This window comes from Pan troglodytes, chromosome 17, assembly GCF_028858775.2.
Source record: "Pan troglodytes isolate AG18354 chromosome 17, NHGRI_mPanTro3-v2.0_pri, whole genome shotgun sequence".
Lineage (NCBI taxonomy): Eukaryota > Metazoa > Chordata > Mammalia > Primates > Hominidae > Pan > Pan troglodytes.
Genome location: NC_072415.2, coordinates 33,898,421 through 33,921,300, shown reverse-complemented (window position 1 = coordinate 33,921,300; position 22,880 = coordinate 33,898,421). Strand labels below are relative to the sequence as shown.

The 22,880-nt window shown below is 39.1% G+C and overlaps 1 protein-coding gene across 8 annotated transcripts in view; it reads right to left on the bottom strand.

Annotated features, from left to right (window-relative positions):
- Positions 1–22,880, bottom strand: part of TTC39C (tetratricopeptide repeat domain 39C) — a 120,628-nt gene that overhangs the window by 61,685 nt on the left and 36,063 nt on the right. For 7 of the 8 annotated variants that reach the window (XR_010152051.1, XR_010152052.1, XM_009433809.5 and 4 more), the window contains 3 exons: positions 9,036–9,084; positions 7,079–7,207; positions 3,948–4,062 (listed from right to left, as the gene is read on the bottom strand). Coding sequence is in view for 5 of the 8 variants with exons in the window: in XM_009433809.5 (XP_009432084.2) it covers positions 3,948–4,062; positions 7,079–7,207; positions 9,036–9,084 (293 nt within the window). In the remaining 3 variants the exon portion in view is untranslated. Of the gene's footprint in view, positions 1–3,947; positions 4,063–7,078; positions 7,208–9,035; positions 9,085–22,880 lie in introns of those variants that run through there. The other variant, XR_010152053.1, reaches the window with a different exon arrangement.

Here is a 22,880-nt window from a genome sequence, read left to right as displayed (position 1 = left end):
ACTCTAGCAGCAATGGAGAGTGTGGCCCAGAGGGAAGCAAGAGGCAGTGTGGCTACTATTCTAGCCCAGGGCTAGTTCCCCAGGGTACAGGGAGCACCTGAGGGAGAAGGCCCCAAGGAACCTGGATTTCTGGGCCACTTGGAAGGTGATAGCACAAGTAACCAAACTAAGGTGGGAGCACGTGGACAGCACCAGGATTTCAGTTAGAAAATGAGAAAACCATGGCTCAGGCCCTGGTTCTGTCATCACCAACAAGCTGCATAAATCATTCAACTGCAACTGTCTCACCTGTCAAGTAAGGAAAACAATCTCATCTGAGGAAAACTAGAGTATATATGTTGCCAAGAATACAAAGGTGAGAAAGACATGGGCCCTCTCTTCAAATCCAAAAGGAAATAAAGGAAATTTATAATAAAACAAGGTGGCAAATGCCATAAAATATGTTTTAAAAATAACTTATCACAAAAGTAATATATTCTTGCTGCAATAAAAGACACTTGGATAATAGAGTTAAAAAGATATAAAGTAGTATGGGAAATTAAAGAGATGATGGAGTAATTCATTATAAGGAAGTTTAAATGAGATAAACACAAGCTTTTTTAAAAGTAAGAAGCATTGACCGGGCACGGTGGCCCATGCCTGCAATCCCAGCACTTTGGGAGACCAAGGCGGATGGATCACTTAAGGGCAGGAGTTCGAGACCAGCCTGGCCAACATGGTGAAACCCCGTCTCTACTAAAAATACCAAAAATTAGCCAGGAGTGGTGGCATGCACCTGTAATCCTAGCTACTTGGGAGGCTGACGTACAAGAATCGCTTGAACCCGGGAGGCAGTGGTTGTGCTGTGAGCCGAGATTGTGCCACTGCACTCCAGCCTGCGTGACAGAGTGAGAAACTGTCTTTAAAAAAAAAAAAAAAAAAAAAGCATGAATCTTTAAAAAGTTCACATTGGCTCATCCCTACCAGAGCTCTGGCCTGTGTGTGTGCCCCTGGCCCCTCAGTGCTGCCCCGCTCCAAGGGTGGGGAGGGCCACCCACAACAAACATCTCCAACAAGGAGCTTTGTTTTTTTTTTTTCCCCCAAGAAAATTATCCATGTAAAATGTTTTCTAAGAAATATGGATCCCAACAATGAAGTAAACAAATTATTTGTAGCTTAATAACCCACTGGGTGTCTGAAAGGCAAATAGAGCACATTGTTGGTTGTGTTTGTTTGAAACAAATACTGAGCTATTCACAAAGCAAATAACCACTACATAAGTTTATGACAAGCTGAGGCTTTCATGCCTATGAGAATTTCACTTCAATGTCAATATCACATTCAATAAATCATAGGACTTCAGGAAGAAGCAAGAATGCTGTCAAATACTATGATGAACAGGATTAAGTAACAATAATATCAAACTATTAGAAGAATAGGCAAAGGCTGTAAAGATAATTTGTGAAAGAAATATAGTTTATGGATAAAATACAAAAGCATATTCAATCTCACTAATACCCCCCAAAAATGCACACCAATCTAAACGTTCATGAGGAATTGACTAAATACATTAGGGCATATCCATATGATAAACTAACACACTATTATTTAAAATTATGTTCTGAAAGTAAGTCATAGGGAAAACACCCAAAGTATAATTGAAAAGAAAAAACAAGATACAAAATACTTTAGATTCAATTTTGCAAAAAATTAGAGAAATATAAAGTAGATCATTAATAAAAAGAGATTTTCTCTAAGTGGTGAAATTGGAGATGATGACTTGCTTTCTATCTTTCCAAAATATTCCATACTAATATTTAGTAATTTTACAATCAGAATAATCTTAACTACAAATACTATTATCTGATAATTCTCAGCTTCACGAGGGCAGGGACTAGGCCTGTGTTTGCTTATCTAACTAAGTGCTTAGCACACAGCATGTGCTCTATAATTATTTGTTGAATGGATCAATGATTGAACAAACGAAAGACAGACATACTCATTTAGAAAGTTCTGGCTGGGCACGGCAGCTCACACCTGTAATGCCAGCACTTTGGGAGGCTGAGGCAGGCAGATCACAAGGTCGGAGTTCAAAACCAGGCTGACCAACATAGTGAAACCCCGCCTCTACTAAAAGTACAAAAAATTAGTTGGGCGTGGTGGTGGGCGCCTGTAATCCCAGCTACTCTGGAGGCTGAGGCAGGAGAATCGCTTGAACCTGGCAGGCAGAGGTTGCAGTGAACCAAGATCGCACCACTGCACTCCAGCCAAGGAAACACTGCGAGACTCCATTTCAAAAAACAAAAAAGTTCTGATATATTCTCACACTTTAACTTTTATTACATTTGCTTTATCCTCCTCTCTCAACAGGTATTTTCTTTTCTTTTCTTTTCTTTTCTTTTTAAGTCTCACTCTGTCACCCAGGCTGGAGTGCGGTGGAGTGATCTCAGCTCACTGCAACCCCCACCTCCCATGTTCAAGCGATTCTCCTGCCTCAGCCTCCCAAGTAGCTGGGATTACAGCGACCGCCACCACACCCAGCTAATTTTTGTATTTTTAGTAGAGACGGGGTTTCACCATGTTGGCCGGGCTGGTCTCGAACTCCTGATTCAAGTGATCCGCCTGCTTCAGCCTCCTAATGTGCTGGGATTACAGGTGTGAGCCAAGGCACCTGGCCAGATATTTTCTTAATGGTTAAAATTAGCTCCTTATGAGAGTCCCTGAGTGTCAGGAAAAGGAAGTACAAAATCACAGAGCTCTTGTCTTGACCAACAAGGTCCAGATAAGCTCTGGTACTCTTGTATATCTGAGTCAGCAGTGCGCTCCAAATGGGGGATATGACATTACTGCATTATAAAAAATTCACATGAGCTATGAGTTCTTGACCATATAAGTAAGGTATTGTTAGAAGAGTCCTGAGAAGAGGGTTAAGGAGAAGAAGAATTATTGAACCAAAACAAACCGTGAATGTGCATCACAGAACATATTTTAAAAGAAAGATCAATTCTTAGAAGTCCAAATTTCAGAGATCAAAATAGAAGTTAAATTCCACTTTTGACTTCAGCCAAACAGAAGCCAAGCATCGTTCGTACGAGACAGACACAAAGAAAGAGCAAGAGAAACAAGAAAAAGGGGGAAAAACCGGCTTCTGATAGGCTAGAAAGAAAAGAGTATGTTATAATTTAAAAGAAATTTATCCTTCTTCATTTAGGGTTTAGGAGAAAATATCTTTCTGACAGTGAATTTTAATTGATTTCCTTTTAGAATTTTCAGTTTTTTCAAGTAAATTCTATCTACCAAAATGGCAAGTTTCTGCTGTCAATATCAGAGACACCCATAACCACATAATTAAAAGAATTAGGTCAATTTTAGACTCAGTCATAGGAAAAGTTTTAGAGGCTCACTTGAGTCTATTTCACTCAAGAAATTAAAGCTAAGCCTAGAAAACATTTGTCTTGGACAGACTAATTAAGAAATTAGTTTATATCCCTCACTAAAGTTTGTTAAAATGCAGGTCATTCCAGTATATTAGCAAATCTTTAATGATCTTTAACGATCTCCTAATATACGTGAAACCACTGAAGGCACTCAGGCCTTAATAACAACTTCCTGAAAACCTTAAATTTAAGCCAGTTACATTTCACTTTAAAGGTTATTATCACAACCTGATTCCCACAAAGAAAAACTATTATACATCTACATACATATAAGAGGCAGTAGCAATTTCTGTCAGTATGACAGAATTCTCTTGAGACAAGAGGATGAAACAGACTCTGGCACAAAAACTGCTCCACTAAACACACATTAAACACTTGTGGTTTCAATTTCCCCAGTAATAAATCAGTATCATGCCCCAAAGAGGCGCCACATGTTTTCAAAGACTGAAATATAAGGCATTCTTAAAAAAGCATATGACTAATTGTGTGCACTGAATACTGAAAACCATTAAAAATAATGCTTCAGCATACCTGACAATTCTTGTTTTACAAATGAAAGCACAGCCAGGTAAACCTGGCAGTCAGCTATGATTATCTGCCTCTGAAGCCGATCAACCATAGAGGGGGCGGATTTTCGGACATCAACCTGTTTGGCAGAAAGAATGTCCACACTGATAAATCACACATAACAACGACAGTTCCCCCAAACAGTATCAGGTTATTGTACAAAATAATTTCACATACGAATTGTGAAACCTGGCACTCAAAGCCAAGCCCAAATTTATCCTATGAGCCTGGCAGCTCCAAATTCCCATTAGTCTGACTTTGTTTTGTTTGTTTGAGCACTGTAACTCAAAGACAAAAATATTCTAAGTGATACAAGCTGAATTCATGAGAAATACGAAAAGCAACAAAAAAGTTCGGAGTTTCACCTTTTTTAAAAACAAACAATATAAAGTCTTTCTTATCCAGAATAAAAATCATTAAAGGTACAATATATTCCTCAAAGTAGATAACCTGAAAAGTCAACTTTGCAGCCACCTGTCTTCAGGTAGGATAACATTAGGGGCATTCTTTTCGTGCAAGCAACTGAGATGTAAGGATCAGAAACTGATTACATTTCCATTAAGGAGAAAATATTCTGGAATTAAAAATTAGCTTTGAATAAATCACAAACTACTTGAAATATAAGTCATATAAATACAAACATGCAAAAAGTCAAATCACTTTTTATAAAATGTTGGTCTTTATCATAAGGTTTCTAAAATGAAGAATAGAACACTTCAGAATAGAACACTCTGCGTTCTTAGTACAAAGTAAACTTGAATAAAATAAGTTAAATAGCTTTAATATGCTATCACAATGACAGAAGAAATAATAGAATTTTTGCAAATATGTCAACAGTATACACAGTAGACAAGCCAGAATGATGTGTTTCCCTTTTTTCTAGATTTTAGCATAATCCATCGTGGTCACCGTTGTTTCAAACCTAGCCCCGGCACTCACTATTCTATTCACTTGGGAAAATGTCAAGATGCTTCTGTTTCCTCGTTTGTCATAAAATCTACTGTGCAGGATTGTTGGGAGGGCTAATGAGATACTGAATGTGAAAATGCTTTTTAAATTGCAAGGACTCATTACAAATCTTAATTATTAACACAGGTGCTAGACATGGTACTGGATACTGATGACAGACATGTAAATAAGCTTTCATTCTAATGACGAAATATAGACCATATTACTATGCACTGTGGAAAGCTCTCTGAAGGGTAAGGACAGGGAACTATGGGAACCTGTAGGAGACACACTCAACAGGGCATGGAGCCTCAAGCAACAGTCTTTGAGGAAAAGGACACGTAGAAAGAACTAAAGAAGAGTAGGAACCAGGAAACGAGGGAGGAGAATGTTCCAGGCAGAGGAAACGTAAATGCCAAGTCAGCCACATTAAGAAGTCTGTACTTTATTATAATGGCAATGGCTGGTGAGAGGGGCCACCGAAAACCAAGCAAGCAACAAATTTGCATTTTAGTGACTATATTATGGTCAATGAATTAGAGCAGCATTCTCCAACCTTTTTGGCACCAGGGACCAGCTTCACGGAAGACAATTTTTCCATGGACTGGGTTGGTGGGGTGGGAGGAGATGGGTTAATGGTTTCAGGATGAAACTGTTCCACCTCACGTCATCAGGCATTAGTTAGATTCTCGTAAGGAGGGTGCACCCTAGATCCCTTGCATAGACAGTTCATGCTCCTATGACAATCTCATGACACTGTTGATCTGACAGGAGGTGAAGCTCAGGTGGTAATGCTCACCTGCCCTGCAGCTCACCTCCTGCCCTGTGGCCTGGTTTCTAACAGCCCATAGACCAGTACGGGTCCATGGCCCAGAGGCTGGGGACCCCTACATTAAAGAATCGTGAGACTGGAGGCAGAAATACCCATGTGTCTTAGACAAGTGGGATAGTGTCTGACCTACAGAGATGGCAGTGAGGATGGAGAGTAGTTGATGAATTCAAGAGGTATTAAGGAAAAGAGTCAACAGCACTTGGTCATTGATTAGACGTTATAAAACGTTGGTCTTTATCATAATGTTTCTAAAATGAAGAATAGAACACTCCAGAATAGAACATTCTGCATTCTTAGTACAAAACAAACTTGAATAAGTTAAATAGCTTTCATATGCTATCACAGTGACAGAAGAAATAACAGGATTTTTGCCAATATGTCAACAGTATACACAGCAGACACACCAGAATGATCTGTTTCCCTTTTTTCTAGATTTTAGCATAATCCATCGTGGTCACTGTCGTTCCAAATCTAGCCCCAGCACTCACTATTCTATTCACTTGAGAAAATGTCAAGATGCTTCTGTTTCCTCGTTTGTAATAACATCTACTGTGCAGGATGTGTCAGGCTGGAGAGAGAGGAAGCTAGGAAAACTCTGGCCCTCTGGAGCATCAGGAGGCGGGACACTTGGCCCATCAGTGGCTTTCTCATGGTGGACACCATAAACAAGAGCAGAGGTGAAACACTCTCCTGTGATGCTTCATAGGCAGGGCACGGGCATGCAGGAGCAGAAGACAGGTGGCTTCTGATGACTATATCCAACAGACTGATTTGTCAGTGACGTATGTGAGACCCTTGGGCACTCCAAGTAACATCAGGGCTAGGAGGGTGCCTCTCCATAGCCTAGCACTTTTGCACTGAAATGGTGAGGGCAAAATCAGGAAAACTGGATTCTGATGGTATTATGACTATTTATAACCAAAGGCTGGTGAGGCCTGGGGAAAATTAGGTAAACAGCTGAATTCCAGAATTACACCAAAATGCAATTCTATTATTCATCAACTGCCATCGTATCCTATTTGAATTACATATAGGAAAACCTCATTAAAACAGCCCTTCCCACACAGCCCATTATGGAAGAAGATGATTCTAAGATATCAAAAGGACATGCACTGAATGGCTCTGGATGACTGAAAGCAGCTTCTGTTTTTATAAGAGATAACATTTTATATAACCAAAAACCATAAGAAACATTGAGGGTTTTCAGTCATATTCTAAATACTAAAACCAAGCAAATGGCTTTTGTTCTAAATGAACAAAAGTGATATTCTAAATAAGTGGCACACAGTCCACAACCTAAAGCCGCAATACTTACGTTCTTCTTAATTTTATTCTTGATTGTTTCAATTACTCCAGCCTCTTCACTTTCACACAGTTTTTCTGTGGTTTTTAAGTCATCACATGCCAACTGCATTTTTTCTTCCTCAAATGTCATCATGGCATTCTTCCAAGAAAGAAAGAATGAATGAATGAATGAATGAATTAGTATCTGAAAATTTAAGCCAATTTATTACAAGAAAACTCCAAATAAAAAAACACTTGAATTATTTATTGCAAGCAAAAGAATCACAATGTTACAGCATAATCTGTTCATTCAAAGAAACTGTAATCTCAACATGAAATAAGACTATACCTCTATCACATCATCATGAAAAAAATACGGTAATAAATGTCCTTGACATTACTGTTCTACAATTTTTGTTGTTGCTGTTATTAAACACAGTAACAAAAATTCTCTCTGATTTCTGACTGGTCTGCTCAATTCACTTTTTACAGTGGTGTCTGATGCAGAAGTTCATTCTATCCACATATGGATCCCTGCCTCCACCAACTACTGCACAGAAATGCTAATGAAACAACAGCTTGTAGGTACACTTGGAAAATCTTCAGTCTTTCCAGGGACTGCAATTCCAGTAGGTTCACTTATAAGGAATTCATTTTATATTGTCTATGTTTAAAAATTCCATGACAGCTTGTTTCCAGGCACCTGCTCCTGGTGGACTTTTTCAAGCCACATTTAACGAAGTAGGGGAAATCTACTGAATCTCTGCTGAACACCTGTGACTTTTACACAGTAGAACTGAGGTTTCTGAGATGAATGGGCTTACAGGGGCAGAGACAGACTTGCTGCGGGATACCTGGTTCTTGGAAGGACCTGATGAACCTACTGTCTCTAGCTCCTCATTTCCTATCAAATTCCACCAGCTCCATCTTGGCCTTTCAGGCTTCCTCAGTATGGCTCTAACCTACTTTTCCATTCTAGCCAAACCTCGGCCCAGGCCTCCCTGCCTCACTCTTCTTCCCAACCCTCCTCTCAAGCTGCTGAAATCTCAACCCTGCTGTGGCCTTGCTTCTCCTCCTCCTCCACCACCAGACTCAGCCAAGACCCTTTGGTTATATCTCATTTGCAGCCCTTGTTATCACTTGGGTACTAATGTTACAACCGCCACCCAGTACCATTTTCCTTAGGGTTGGGAATAATGTATTCTTTCAAACAACAGCCGTTAACATTTTTGTTGCATTAACTGGCAATAAGAGGAAATAAATACCTTGAATAAAAACTTCTCACTGGAAGCTGGTGTGGTACCTATGGTTGAGCACTGCCAGGCTGTGACATGCCCATTTGCTGACTTCTTTCTCAATCTTGGATCTAAATGCTTTCTCTTTTTCAGTCCCTATCATGTCTTTTTTTTTTTCTTGCTGTTACACAATTCTTTAATAGTGTTTTAAAAAAATTATGTGTTTGAAAGTAATTTGTGTGGTTATTACTGTTTCCAAAAAATCGAAGTATCCCATTTTCCACATTGCCCAATGTACTTTAAAACTAACTGCAATCTACTTCCTCAATTCCCAAATACTCATATTTGGAAATGTAATACAAACTGACAAATTTTAGCTCTGCTCATTTAACTTGACCTCTAGTCCACATTTACTCGATAATTTCAGAGCAAACCTTTATTACCCAAACCCAGACTTTTTTTCTACCTCGAATGCAGTTTTAATTATTGAAGGTCTTTCCATTACATTTTTATTCTAAAAAGGACTTTGGTTAAAATATAATACCCTATAAATAAGATGTAAGCATTTTATTTTTAAAATTAGGGAAGGCAGATTATTTCATAGGCATTGGGTAATAGGCAAAAACTTTATTTCAGTTTTAAACTCTAAAAGACTTTCTACAATAGTATATCTATACAACTGGTAGCCACTAACAGACATTACTTTATATAATTGTTTCCTTCATGCCAATAGGTCTTAAGATATCAACTTACCAAAAAACTGACGAAGCTGGCTCCAAAACTCATTAGTGGGCTATGATTTCTGTTAAAAAAAAACACACACACACAAAATACAATTATTTTCATTGTAAAATTTTATTTTAAAAGCATTTGACATATCATGATTACCATATAATCCTTCTAATTGAATAAAAGAAGTTAAGGTCATCAAGCAGATTAAATTACCCTAATAAAGAAGTTAAAGAGGCAAGGTGGTTTACGGCTCTATCTGCCAGGATAGAATTTGCCTCTGATTCTTCAAAGCAAGGCAAACAAAAAGTCAAATTATAACAGACACTGCCTTAGTAAACTTTGTAACTGTGGCTGTTAAAGAGTTGACACAGTAAATATAAAGATAGTAGAAACAGACCAGGCGCGGTGGCTCACGTCTGTAATCCCAGCACTTTGGGAGGCTGAGGCAGGCAGATTACCTGAGATTAGCAGGTGGAGACCAGCCTAGCCAACATGGCAAAACCCCATCTCTAGTAAATATACAAAAGTTAGCAGCAAGTGGTGGTGGGTGTCTGTAATCCCAGCTACTGGGGAGCCTGAGGCAGGGACAACTGCGTGAATCCAAGAGGTGGAGGTTGCACTAAGCCAAGATCACACCACTGCACTCCAGCCTGGGCGAGAGAGTGAGACTCTGTCTCAAAAAAAAAAAAAAAGGTAGAAACAATCTGACAACTACAAAAACATGGCCAAAGAAAGACAGTTATTATTCATTTTTAAAATAATCTTCTACAGTTACCAGTTAGATCATTTTTAAAATGCAAAACTTGTTACAAATGTTCAACACAGAAAATAAGTATAGTTTCTAGAGTAGATCAAAGGGTCTCTTCACTGAGTCAGACTTCACACACTTACTCATCAATCCCAGAACCTTAGGAATGCCTCGCTAAGAGTCAGCCATTCCCCCCTTGTAATCATCTGATTTTGTTGTAAGGCAAAAATGAAACCAAATCAATACCAATTTAAAGAATAAAAGAATATAAATGTTCTGCTTCAAAATCCAAAATAGTACAAAATCCAGATTTCTATAAATTGCACTAAAAGGAAAAGCTAGTTGTAATTACCTTCTTAAATGAAAATCGTTTTACTGATTTTTTATTATGCAAATACTATATGGTCACTATAAAAAGGGATGAAACAATTTATTCAATCTCTGACTATAAATACAGAATATATGCAAAGTGAGAGTATGTGTGGGTCTATGGGAAAGAGAAGGTACACACTTACATGTGTGTGATTCTGTGTGTATACACACACATGCCTAATGGACATATTGTACATATGTTTTTGCAGGCAAGGCCAAATATATTTTTGGGATAAAATGCTAGAGGTAGTGTTACTGAATTGAAGGGTACACACATTCATTTTTCTCCTGGTACACTGTTTGTGTGTCAGAGAAAGAGAGTGTGTGTGAGATCCAGGACTCTATTTTACATTAACCTTCTGCTACCATTTTCTTTTTCATCTACTTAGTACCTACCTAAATTCTACAGTTAATAATAGTCTGCTTTTCCCATTTAATAGGTTACTTAAACCTACATGAAAAAAAGTGAGGGGGTCAATTCCCTTGTGAGGAATCCCTAACCAGTGCTCACACCCATGAACCTAGATCAAACGGCACACTCCTGTAGCATCTGTCATCCCCACAATCTGCCTCAAAATACACATTAGTTTTTCTCATTCCACAGCACTATATGGGAATAACAGTATGGGCTCCTACCCTACCCTACTATATATCATATCCACCTTACACACATAGCAGGTGTTTCACAAATCCGAGTCAGTGAAGGAAGGGATGACACAGAATTCTGCCTTTCAGGAACAGACACACCTCAATCAAGTGCTGAGTACCGCGGCTTTTCCCTCCTTTTCCCTTTCCCTGCTCACATATTAGCCACTTTGCCATTTGAAAAATGAAGGAAGCTGAAACTAGGGCCTACTGTTGCCACGTCTGCTTCTTATTCTTGGCTAAAATTAGGTTTCTGAGAGCTGTGGCAATTAATTATTCATGGTACCTAACCTGGCCCTTTCGACTTCACCTACCATCTTATCATTTAAGTGGCGGGAAAAGAAACCATAGCAACAACGCAAGGAAACCATTTTCCCTCCTTGAAGAATTGTCTGCATCCCCCACAGCACCCGGGTGCATCGGGCACGTGACAATGCACTGCAGGACGGGCGATTGTCCTCTCAGGCTGCACATCACTTGCTGTTAGAAGAACTCGACCTAACATGGTTCACTTGGTCCTTGGTTTGTTTTCTTTTTAAACAGAGTCTCACTCTGTCACCCAGGCTGGAGTGCAATTGTGCAATCTTGGCTCACTGCAACCTCCGCCTCCCAGGTTCCAGTCATTCTCCTGCCTCAGCCTCCCGAATAGCTGGGATTACAGGCAGGCACCACCATGCCCAGCTAATTAATTGTATTTTTAATACAGACGGGGTTTCACTATAGTGAGCAGGCTGGTCTCGAGCTCCTTCCTCAAGTGATCCGCCCTCCTCGGCCTCCCAAAGTGCTGGGATTACTGGTGTGAGCCACCACACCCAGCCCACGCTTTTTTTTTTTTTTTTTAACTTATTTCAAGTGATCCTAAGTTAACTTACTGCATCTGCATCCTAATCAATTGTGGACCATGCATGTGTCTCTACACAAAATGCATTCATTCCGGAGATCTGGAAACGTTCCCAAAGAGTACGAAGGTCATTGGCTCAAAACCGGTGCCATGGATGGGGAGGAAGAGGCTCCTAGCTCATTTCAATACTCCTCATATTTGGAACCAACAAAGACCAAACAAGAGGGGAGTGGGAATGCTATGTGAAGGCTGACTATAAGCATTAGAACCCAAATACAAACCTTTCTAACTACCAAAAGATATACAAAAAATGGGGTGAGTGAAATAAACCATAGTGAGAAACCTATTTTTCTTAAAAAAAAAAAAGAAGACTAAATATTTGCTGATATTGAAAAAACAATGGTAGGATAATCTATAACATTTTTTTCAAAATTGATACCTATAAGGTGAGGGAGGGGAATAGGGAAGAAGAAAAAAGGATGGAAATGAAGCTCCCTTTTACACATCTTGTTTTATAGATTTCATTTTGGAACCATGTAAAAATTATTCACAGTAATACTGAGTTAAATGTTAATAATGCAACCCCTAAAGTCAAAAGAAAGTGACTTAAATGTCCCTAAAAGCAAATCCAGTTGGTAACATAATACCAGAGCAGAACTAGTCCAAGAGACTTTACAACATAGTAATCTGACAGTACATCCCTATTGTGAAATACCCTTAAAAACTGACCCCAAAATGTGGCCAAAAGAAAAATCGTAACTATTTTCATAATCATATTCTTATTGGACAAATGGGTACTGTTACGCTAAGGCTGCTGGGTCATAGTACGTGAGAAAGCCATCAGTTAAGTATGTCAGTGTTTGTTGGGACCCAGGACTTTGTGCATAGGAAAAAGGATGAAATAAACTTTTAAATCTTACAGTCCAGAATACAAACTGGAAGAATAAAAGCAAACTCACTGAATTTTTTATCTTTAAAAGAATATGGCCAGGCGCAGTGGCTCACGCCTGTAATCCTAGCACTTTGGGAGGCTGAGGCAGGCGGATCACCTGAGGTCAGGAGTTCGAGACCAGCCTGGCTAACATGGTGAAACCCCATCTCTACTAAAAATACAAAAATTAGCTGGGCATGCCTATAATCCCAGCTACCTGGGAGGCTGAGGCAGGAGAATGACTGGAACCTGAGTGGCAGAAGCTGCAGTGAGCCGAGATTGCGCCACTGCACTTCAGCCTGGGCGACAGAGAGAGACTCTGTCTCAAAAAAAAAAAAAAAAACAAAAAAAAACAGAAATGCAAATCAAAACCACAATAAGGTACCATCTCACACCAGTCAGAATGGTTATTACTAAAAAGTCAAAAAACAACAGATGCTGGCAAGGTTGTGGAGAAAAAGGAACACTCTTACACTGTTGGTGGGAGTATGAATTAGTTCAACCATTGTGGAAGACAGTGTGGCAATTCCTCAAAGACCTAGAGGCAGAAATACTATTTGATATGGTTTGGCTGTGTCCCCACCCAAATCTCACCTTGAATTGTAGCTCCCATAATTCCCAAGTGTTGTGGGAGGGAGCTGGTGGGAGATAATTGAATCATGGGGGGATGGTAGTGAATAAGCCTCATGAGATCTGATTGTTTTATAAGGCATTTCCCCTTTCACCTGGCTCTCATTCTCTCTTTGCCTGCTGCCATGCAGGACATGACTTTGCTCGTCCTCTGCCTTCTGCCATGATTGTGAGGCCTCCCCAGCCATGTGGAACTATGAGTTAATTAAACCTCTTTCCTTTATAAATTACCCAGTCTCAGTCTCAGGTATATCTTTATCAGCAGCGTGAAAACAAACTAATATACCATTCAACCCAGGAATCCTGTTACTGGGTATATACCCAAAAAACTATAAATTGTTCTAAAGACACATGCACATGTATGTTCACTGCAGCACTATTCACAATAGCAAAGACATGGAATCAACCGAAACGCCCATCAATGATAGACTGAATAAAGAAAATGTGGTATATGTATACCATTGAATACTATGCAACCATAAAAAGGAACAAGATCATGTCCTTTGCAAGGACACAGATAGAGCTGGAGGCCATTATCCTTAGCAAACTCATGCAGGAACAGAAAACCAAACACCGAATGTTCTGACCTGTAAGTGGGAGCTAAGTGTTGAGAACATATGGACACATAGAGGGGAACAACAGACACTGAGGCCCACTTGACGATGGAGGGTGGGAGGAGAGAGGGGACTGGAAAAAAATAAAAAATTAGTACTAGGCTTAATACCTGGGTGATGAAATAATCTGTACAACAAATCTCCATGACACGAGTTTTTCTATGTAACAAACCTGCACACGTACCTCTGAACTTAAAAGTTTTTTAAAAAATTAAACAAATTTATATGGAAAAGTAAATAATTTAGAATAGCCAAATCAAATCTGAAGAACAGCAACAAAGCTAGATGCTTACTTGAACAGACATCAAGACAATTAAAATTAAGAATTTCTTTTCAGTCATAAGAGATTGGAAAAAGCAAACCACAGACTGGGAGAAGATATTTGCAATACACATATCCAACTAAGAGCTCATCTTCAGGATACATTAAAAACTTCCAGGAATCAGTAAAAGACTGAAAACTTCCTAAAAAGATGGCCAAAATCTTAAATAGGCACTTCACAAATGAGGGTATCCAAAAGTCAGTAAACATATTAAAAAGTGCTGAAAATCATTAGTTATCAGGGAAATCCAAATTAAAACCAAAATGAGATACCACTATACTCATCAGGTTGTCAGGAAGGACTGACAATATCAAGCGTTAGTGAGATGTGGAGCAACCAGTATTCTCCTACTTCGTTTATCGGTGTCTATTAAATCTAAACGTATGCCTACCCTAGTAACTTTTTTTATTATGAACTTGATAATTTTATTATTTATTCTAATGATTTTTTTTTTTTTGAGACAGAGTCTCACTCTGACACCCAGGCTGCAGTGCAGTGGTCGGCTCACTGCAGCCTCCGCCTCCTGGGTTCAAGTGATTCTTGTGTCTCAGCCTCCCGAGTAGCTGGCACCTCAGGTTCATGCCACCACACCCGGCTAATTTTTGTATTTTTAGTAGAGATGGGGTTTCACCATGTCGACCATGCTGGTCTCAAACACCAGACTTCAAGTGATCCACCTGCCTCTGCCTCCCAAAATGCTGGGATTACAGGCGTGAGCTGTTGCGTCCAGCCTCTAATGAATTTAACAGTGGTTTAATTTTATGCACATATAGTTGTCATTAATTTTTTTAATTTTAGGTTCAGTGGTACATGTAAAGGTTTGCTATATAGGTAAATTGTGTGTCACAGATGTTTGGTGTACAAATGATTTCATCACCCAGGTAATAAGCATAGTACACAATAGGTAGTTTTTCGATCCTCACCCTCTTCCTACCCTCCACCCTCAAGTAGACCCTGCTGTCTGTTGGTCCCTTCTTTGTGTTCAAGTGCACTCAGTGTTTAGCTCCCACTTATAAGTGAGGACATGGAGTATTTGGTTTTCTGTTCCTGCATTGGTTTGCTTACACTAATGGCCTCCAGCCCCATCCATGTTCCTGCAAAGGACATGATCTCATTCTTTTTTATGGCTGCATAGTATTCCACAGTATATGTATCACATTTTCTTTATCCAGTCTCCAACTGATGGATATTTAGGTTGATTCTATGTCTTTGCTATTGTGAATAGTGCTGCAATGAACACACACATGCATGTTCCTTTATGGCAGAACAATTCATATTCATTAGGGTATATACCCAATCATGGGATTACTGGGTAAACCAGTAATTTTCACAACAGAAATGAATGATTATGTTCCCCTAAAAGACACATACACCATGTTAATAGCAGTGTTATTCATACTAGCCACAAAGTGGAAATAATTCAAGCATCCATCACGGTAGAACAGATCTAGTATTACAGCATATTCACTCAATGCAATAACATGAATTAATCTCATAAGCAATAACGTTGAGTGAAAGAAGCTAGACACAAAAGAGTATATCCTAGATGAGTCCATGTATATGAAATCCAAAACCACTATTCTGACTTCTAATGATGACTTCTAATGTTCTAGTCTGAACAGTGGCTACCTCTGGGGGAACATCAATTTAAGAAGGAGCCCAAAGGAGGGCACTGCGGTGTTGAAAATGCCTGATAACTTTACCTGGATAGTAGTTACATTGATGTTTACACTGTGAAAGTTCTTTACTGTATGTAAGTTTTTCCTTATGACAAAGAGAAAAATATTAAAAAGAAAAACAATCAGATAAATGATCACTGATGACTATTTGATTATATTAATAAATTAGTATTCTTTTTTTCGGTGTGCAATGGCACTGTGGCTATATTTTAAAGGATTTTCTACTTTTTAGAGGGATATACGAAAGTAATTACAGATAAAATGAGACATTGACTGGGATTTGTTTCAAAATAATTTGGGGCAAAGAGATTAAAAGGGAACAGAAGATAGATAAAGCAAGACTGGCCCTGACTTGATAATTATTGAAGCTGAGTGACAAGAACATCAGAATTCATTAAATGATTCTATGTACTTTTCAAGATGTATAAAATTTTCCAAAATAAAAAGTTAAAAAACAAGGCCAGGCATGATGGCTCACACCTATAATCCTAGCACTTTGGGAGGCTGAGGCAGGAGGATTGCTTGAGACTAGGAGTTCCAAACCAGCCTGGGCAACATAGTGAGACCCTGTCTCTAAAAAAAAAATTACAGAACAAACATACATATGTTCTACAAAAGATAAGGTGTCTTTTGGAATCCTTTCATGAGAGGGCCTCTTATGTTCACTGCATTTGCTTTTTTAAAATGAACCATCAGTAATAAAACGGCTCTAAAATTTTCTCTCTGTATGAGTCACAACAGGTAGAAAACCTGTTGTGAATGAAAGGAAGCAACTGATCCTCATTCTGATATTCGCCAACATTGCCTTGGAGATTTTTTTTAAGGTCTCTCCAAGATATTAAAAATTGGACTGATGACGATTTTATTTCCTGAAACACAGTGGAAGAGAATGTATATATTTGATTCTCAAAGGAACATTTCTCACTTAGGTAAGCAGGCATCACTACTGTAAAACAGTCCCTCACTGAGTATGTTTCTTTAAATGCAATTTTACTGCCCAAAGTAGTGAATAGCTGGAATTTTTTTGTCTTCCATTTTTCTGAAAATGTTCTAAACTTATTTAATGTTTAGTTCTTAGAATTTTCCAAAATACTTTTCTCCCCTTCAAATGTGTGGGGGGTTTCGACTCCTGAGGATTATAAACGAAGCACGGGGCCACCTGAATCTAATCAGCCCACAGCTGTCATCCACATCTTTCACTGCAGCCCTGAGACCTGAGATCTGAGGGTTGAAGAAAAAACTGCATGTACTCACCCCTGCTGCTCTTAATGGAAGCTCTGTTTTTCTGGGACTCATGCTGTTTAAAAATCACAGACCCAGGGGGCCACTGGAGTTAACTGTGTACAATTAGCAAAAAGGACAACACTGAATGCTTCTCTAATGCCTCAGACCTCGCCTTCAGAAACACAATTTTTGCCAAAAGGATAAGTGATATCCTCTGCTCTGCTTGTTATCATCAAAAATGAGTTTTAAGGAGACAAACTGGTTTGGTATTTCATCTTTCCTTCCGAAAGAAAAGTAAAACAATGCCAAGAAAAGAAAACTACATGCATGAAGCTGTTTGTTGCAACATTATCCAGAACAGAGAAAAACTGGGTTTTAATAGACCATTGGAAAAAAGCTTTAGGACAGTGCATTTAGCAACAATTTCTTGGATATGACACCAAAAGCACAGGTAATAAAAGTATATAAATGGAACTACATCAAAATTTAAAACTTCTGTGCCTCACAGAACATAATCAGCAGAGTGAAAAGGCAACCAACCTAAGGAGCTGGAGAAAATATTTGCAAATCATATATCTGATAAGGGGTTAATATCCAGAATACATAGAGCTCCCACAACTCAGCAACAACAAAAAACGAACAATCTAATTAAAAACTGGGGAAAGAACTTGAATAGACATTTCTCCAAAGAAGATATACACATGGCTATATAAGCACATGAACAGAAGCTCAACATCACTAATCACTAGGGAAATGCAAATCAAAGCCACAATGAGACACCACCTCACACCCACTAGGATAGCTACTATCAAAAATAAAACAAAATAAGTGTTAGAAAGGATGTGGAGAAACTGGAACCTTTGCATACCGTTGGTGGGAGTATAAGGTGGTGCAGCCACTATGGAAAACTATAGGCAGTTTCTGAAAAAATAGAATTACCATATGATCTAGCAATTCCACTTCTAGGCATATACACAAAAGAATTGAAAGCAGGGACTCAAACAGATATCTGTACACCCACGTTCATACCAGCATTATTCACAACAGCTAAAAGATGGAAGCAACTCAAGTGCCCATAGACAGATGAATGGATAAACAAAATGTGATATACATACAGTGGAATACCATTCAGCCTTAAAAAAAAAGAAAATTCTGATACATGTGGCAAAATGGATGAACCTTGTGGACATAATCCTAAAACAAGCCAGTCACAAAAAGATTAATACTGTATGATTCCACTTCTATGAAGTACCCATCATAGTCAAATTCATAGAGACAGAAAGCACAACCGTGGTTGTCAGGGGTTGGAGGTAGGGAAAGGAATGGGGAGCCATTGTTTAATGGACACAGAGTTGGAGTTTTGCAAGATGAAAAAGAGTTCTGCAGATTGGCTGCAAAACAATGCATATGTACTTAACATGACTGAACTGTAAACTTGAAAAATGGATAAGATGACACATTTTGTTATGTATATTTTACCACAAATTTAAAAAATTAATTGAAAAAACTTTCTATAATAGAATAAATGACTCATAAATAACCAGATGGAATATTATCATGACCTAAAAATGTTTTTTGATAGAATTTAATGTGAAAACAAAAGTTCTGCATACACTTTTCAACACATGCAGACAACAAAAAATGAAAAAAATTGTTGTGAAGGGCAAGAAGATCAAGGGGGTCTTCTTCAGTGCCAAGTGTGTGTACAGCGGGGAGTTGAACAGTCACGACTGAAACTGCTCTAATCATCATCTGTTTTCAAGTTGTCACCACAGATACTTCCTACATTTACACTCCTTTTAGAGAGAAAAATGCATCATTTAAGTTGATTTACTTGTTCTACATCCCTGTGGTTCGGTTGTGGCTTTGATACAATTTTCTCAACGGAATATATCATCCAGCCAACCAAACAGAATAATGGGGCGATTCAATACAAGACAGCCAAATCCTGCTTATGTGGGAATGAGTGATTCACTGAGTGGCAAGCTGAGGCCTCTCAGAGCCCAGCTGTGACCCAGAGCACCCTTAGCACAAGGCTGGCAGTGAACTGAACCCAGAAGAAGTAGAGAACAGTCCTCACTTATATGAGGTTACTCCCCAAGACAGTCTTCTGCATTTTTTTCCAAAAACAAATGCAAGTGATTTGAGGATCACTTTTTATATTATCCATATAAGCAGTATAAATAAGATTTTTAATGCATCCCTTTCAAAATTTAAAAAAGGGGGGAAAAGGCCACTTTTGCTCATTCTCTTATTTAAAAAGTTGTTTTTTCCTTTTTAATTGTGAAATCTCTCTACTTAGCTAACTCCTTCCCCACTGTGCCAAGAAAAATCAAAAAGGGTTTTATAATAAGGAGTCTGATAATCTGATGAGGGCTGACTTAAAAACTAAAAATATGTGCTTTGAACACGTAAAAGTCAGCACTAAATAAAGGCTTGAAATGTCCCAATTTCACAGGAGACCTGATGGTCTGAATGTAGCCCCCACGTAGTCTGTACTTGTGGTTCCTGGGCTATCGGCTCATTTTTACTGTTCTATATCTCAAGTTCTCTAACTTGAATACACTGTGGCAACAATCAATGGATAAGACTAATTTATTGCTTCTGCAATGAGCTATGTTTTCCAAATTTGTTGAACTTACTTTGTAACACCATTCAGACATGGGAAACTATTATGGGAGCAACTTGGAGGCCTCAACCTTCATTCAAAGATGTTGCAGCAATCACAGGGAAAGGAATATCTGTTCAGCCAGTGCCACAGAACATAAAAGCTTTTATATCACTCACCAACTAAAGAGAAAGACTTGTCTCTACTCATATTATGACAGGAAGGAAGAACAGTGATGTCTTCAGCACCTTGTTCTCGTGGCATTCATTCAATGGTTTATTAAACAGAGCATCTTCTATACGCAGAAAAGGGAAAGGTGTCTTGGAAGTGATAAATGGAAAACTCTACATCAAAGGTCTAAGAAAAGCAACCTATTCCCTCAGACAGTGGCCAAGGAAAATAAAATGGGAAATGGTTTATTTGAAGGGTTTTTCTTGACATGATTCATATTGTTATTAAGAATATTTTTCAAAAGGAAAACGTCTGATTTATTCTGAAAGCATCTTACTTTAAAAGTCCTCTCAATGTTTCCTTTATATATTACAGATAGCATCCTTAGAGATCTCATATATGATTCGACAGCATCCGTGGAATGTCCCTTTTTGAATCCTGCTACAAATCAGATTATAAAATAAAATTCATTACCTGTGGTTTTCCTAAAAAGTTAAATCACTTCACAGTAATCCCAGTGGCTCTATCTCATTCATGAGGTCTCCTCCTCCCAGCAGGCCTGAGAGACAGGTAGTCACCCAGGTCCAATTCCATGCCCTGCACACTCCACTGCGCCACATCTTCTAAGGATCCATGATAAATTTCCAATTCTCAATGTTTTCCCATAGTACGTAGCTGACACTGAGCCTGCTCCTGGAAGGATTAAAACATCAACTCCATCCAAGCCAAATAACTAGGAGGGTGAGTAAGAAATCAGGCCAAACAAAAACAATAAAATTCAGGATCATCGTCTAATAAATAATTTATAGTTTTCCAGTTTGTTCCTTGGCTCCACCAAAGTTATCTAAGAGAAAACTGTAAATTTTCTTTAAAAAAAGCAATAATTTTTTTTAAAGCAAGATATTTAATTTTAAAATCCCCCATCTAACTCATGACTGGATAATGTTCCTCAGTTTAAAATGAATAAAAAGTGACCTTTTCTATACTTAGGGCTTCAGGAAAAATTCTAATGAATTTAGTTTTGTTCCACTCACTCATTCAAGACATGTTTGCTGAACACCAAGTACACAGCTGGCCCAGTGCTATGTGCTGGGGACACAAAGATGACCAAGAATACGCCCGCTCTTCAGAGAGCATACACGGTCCAGTTTGACAACTAGAAAGTCCAAACAGCCCTTCTAATAAACAGTGATGCAAAGTGAGTAAATGGTGTTTACTCTGACTCACATCATCATTCCTTGTCACCATATTTTTTGTGGACAAATGAGGGCCCCCTAACACCATATTTGATGAAATCTGAAAAAGGCTTCTTGCCATCTTTGATCTTCTCTTCTCTAATATTCTTTTTAAAGATATATGAATACATCTCCAATCACTCTCTATATTTTAATTCTCTGCAGAGCATTTGTCACTATTTGATATTTGTGTCATTATTTGTTTGTTTGAATAAATGGAAGTCCCCAAGAATGGGGACCCCACCTCTGTTACATGCTGCTGTCCTGAACACCTAGGACAGAATCTGGAGTTTAACAGGTCCCCAGTACATGCCTGTTTAGTGAACCAACCAACCACGTCCTACAAAATTCATACTTCCCATTTCATCTGACGAACTGTCCTCACAGGGTCAAAAAATGACTAGATAGAAGACCTTCATCACCTGAACCTGTAAAACTGCTTTCACTAACAAAAGCACATGTGCTTATTTCCTTTACCAGAAGATAGCTGTGGGGAAATTCACGGGAAGACTTTATTTGCTTTTCAGACATGACTCAAACCATGACCTTTAGGGACCTTTTAATCTAAAGGACGGCATGCCTCTAAAACCACTGATGACCCCAGCCATTTCGTTTATGAGTGTTTGATTTACAAATGTTTGGAATAGGTCCAGTCTTCTGTTCAGACTCGTTTTTATCATGTGCCCACCCTTTTGGGGAATATGGGAGTCTGTAGCCACCACCAGCTCACCCCAGATGTCCCTGCAGGTCAGGGGCACCTCAGGCCTGGAGGGGTACCTGTCCCCAGACAGCATGGCCCCTGTGTGTACAGCGATGTTTGCATTTACAGCCACTGCAGTTTCTGTTTATTTTTGTTAACTGCTTGCGATATGGCCTTGCATCTTATCAGCAAAAAGACTTCGTAATAAACTGGCTGGTGCTGAGAAGCCATGAAATTCACCAAGATCAGTGAAGCTGTTAGCCTGTAGCAGGCAGGGGATGGGAAGACTTTTGGGGCCAGTCGACTCTGGGTTTCCTCCCCACGGAAGGGAAGAATAAGCAGGAGGCTGGACAGTCCATTCCTACAGCCTGAGGTAGTAATTATCTACAGGTAGATCATTAATGAGCCGCTCTCTAAGAGGTACCCTAAAAACAATAATAACCAGGCCCTTGACCCTTACTTCCTATGGACTATTGCTCCGACTGATGCATTTCTAGCACACACGTACATGAAGAATGCATCTCCTAAGTATGGCAAAATATACTCAGTCATGGAAGTAATTTAAAATACAGACAAGTTCAACAACAAGATGACAAAAACAGAATTGCACTTTTTTTTTTTTTTTTCTGAGATGGAGTTTTGCTCTTGTTGCCCAGGCTAGAGTGCAATGGCATGATCTCAGCTCACTGCAACTTTTGCACCCTGGGTTCAAGCAATTCTCCTGCCTCAACCTCCTGAATAGCTGGGATTACAGGCACCCGCCACCACATCCAGCTAACTGTGTATTTTTAGTAGAGACAGGATTTCACTATGTAGGTCAGGCTGGTCTCGAACTCCTGACCTCAGGTGATCCACCCTCCTCAGCCTCCCAAAGGGCTAGGATTACAGGTATGAGCCACTGTGCCTGGCCCACTTTTTTTTTTTTTTTTTTTTTTTGAGACAGGGTCTTGCTTTGTCACCCAGACTGGAGTACAGTGGTACAATCTCAGCTCACTGCAGCCTTGACCTCCTGGGCTCAAGCCGTCCTCCTACCTCCCAAGTAGTTGGGACTACAGGCATGGGCCATCATGCCTGGCTAATTTCTGTATTTTTAGTAGAGACAGGATTCCGTCATGTTGTCCAAGCTGGCCTTGAACTCCTGACCTC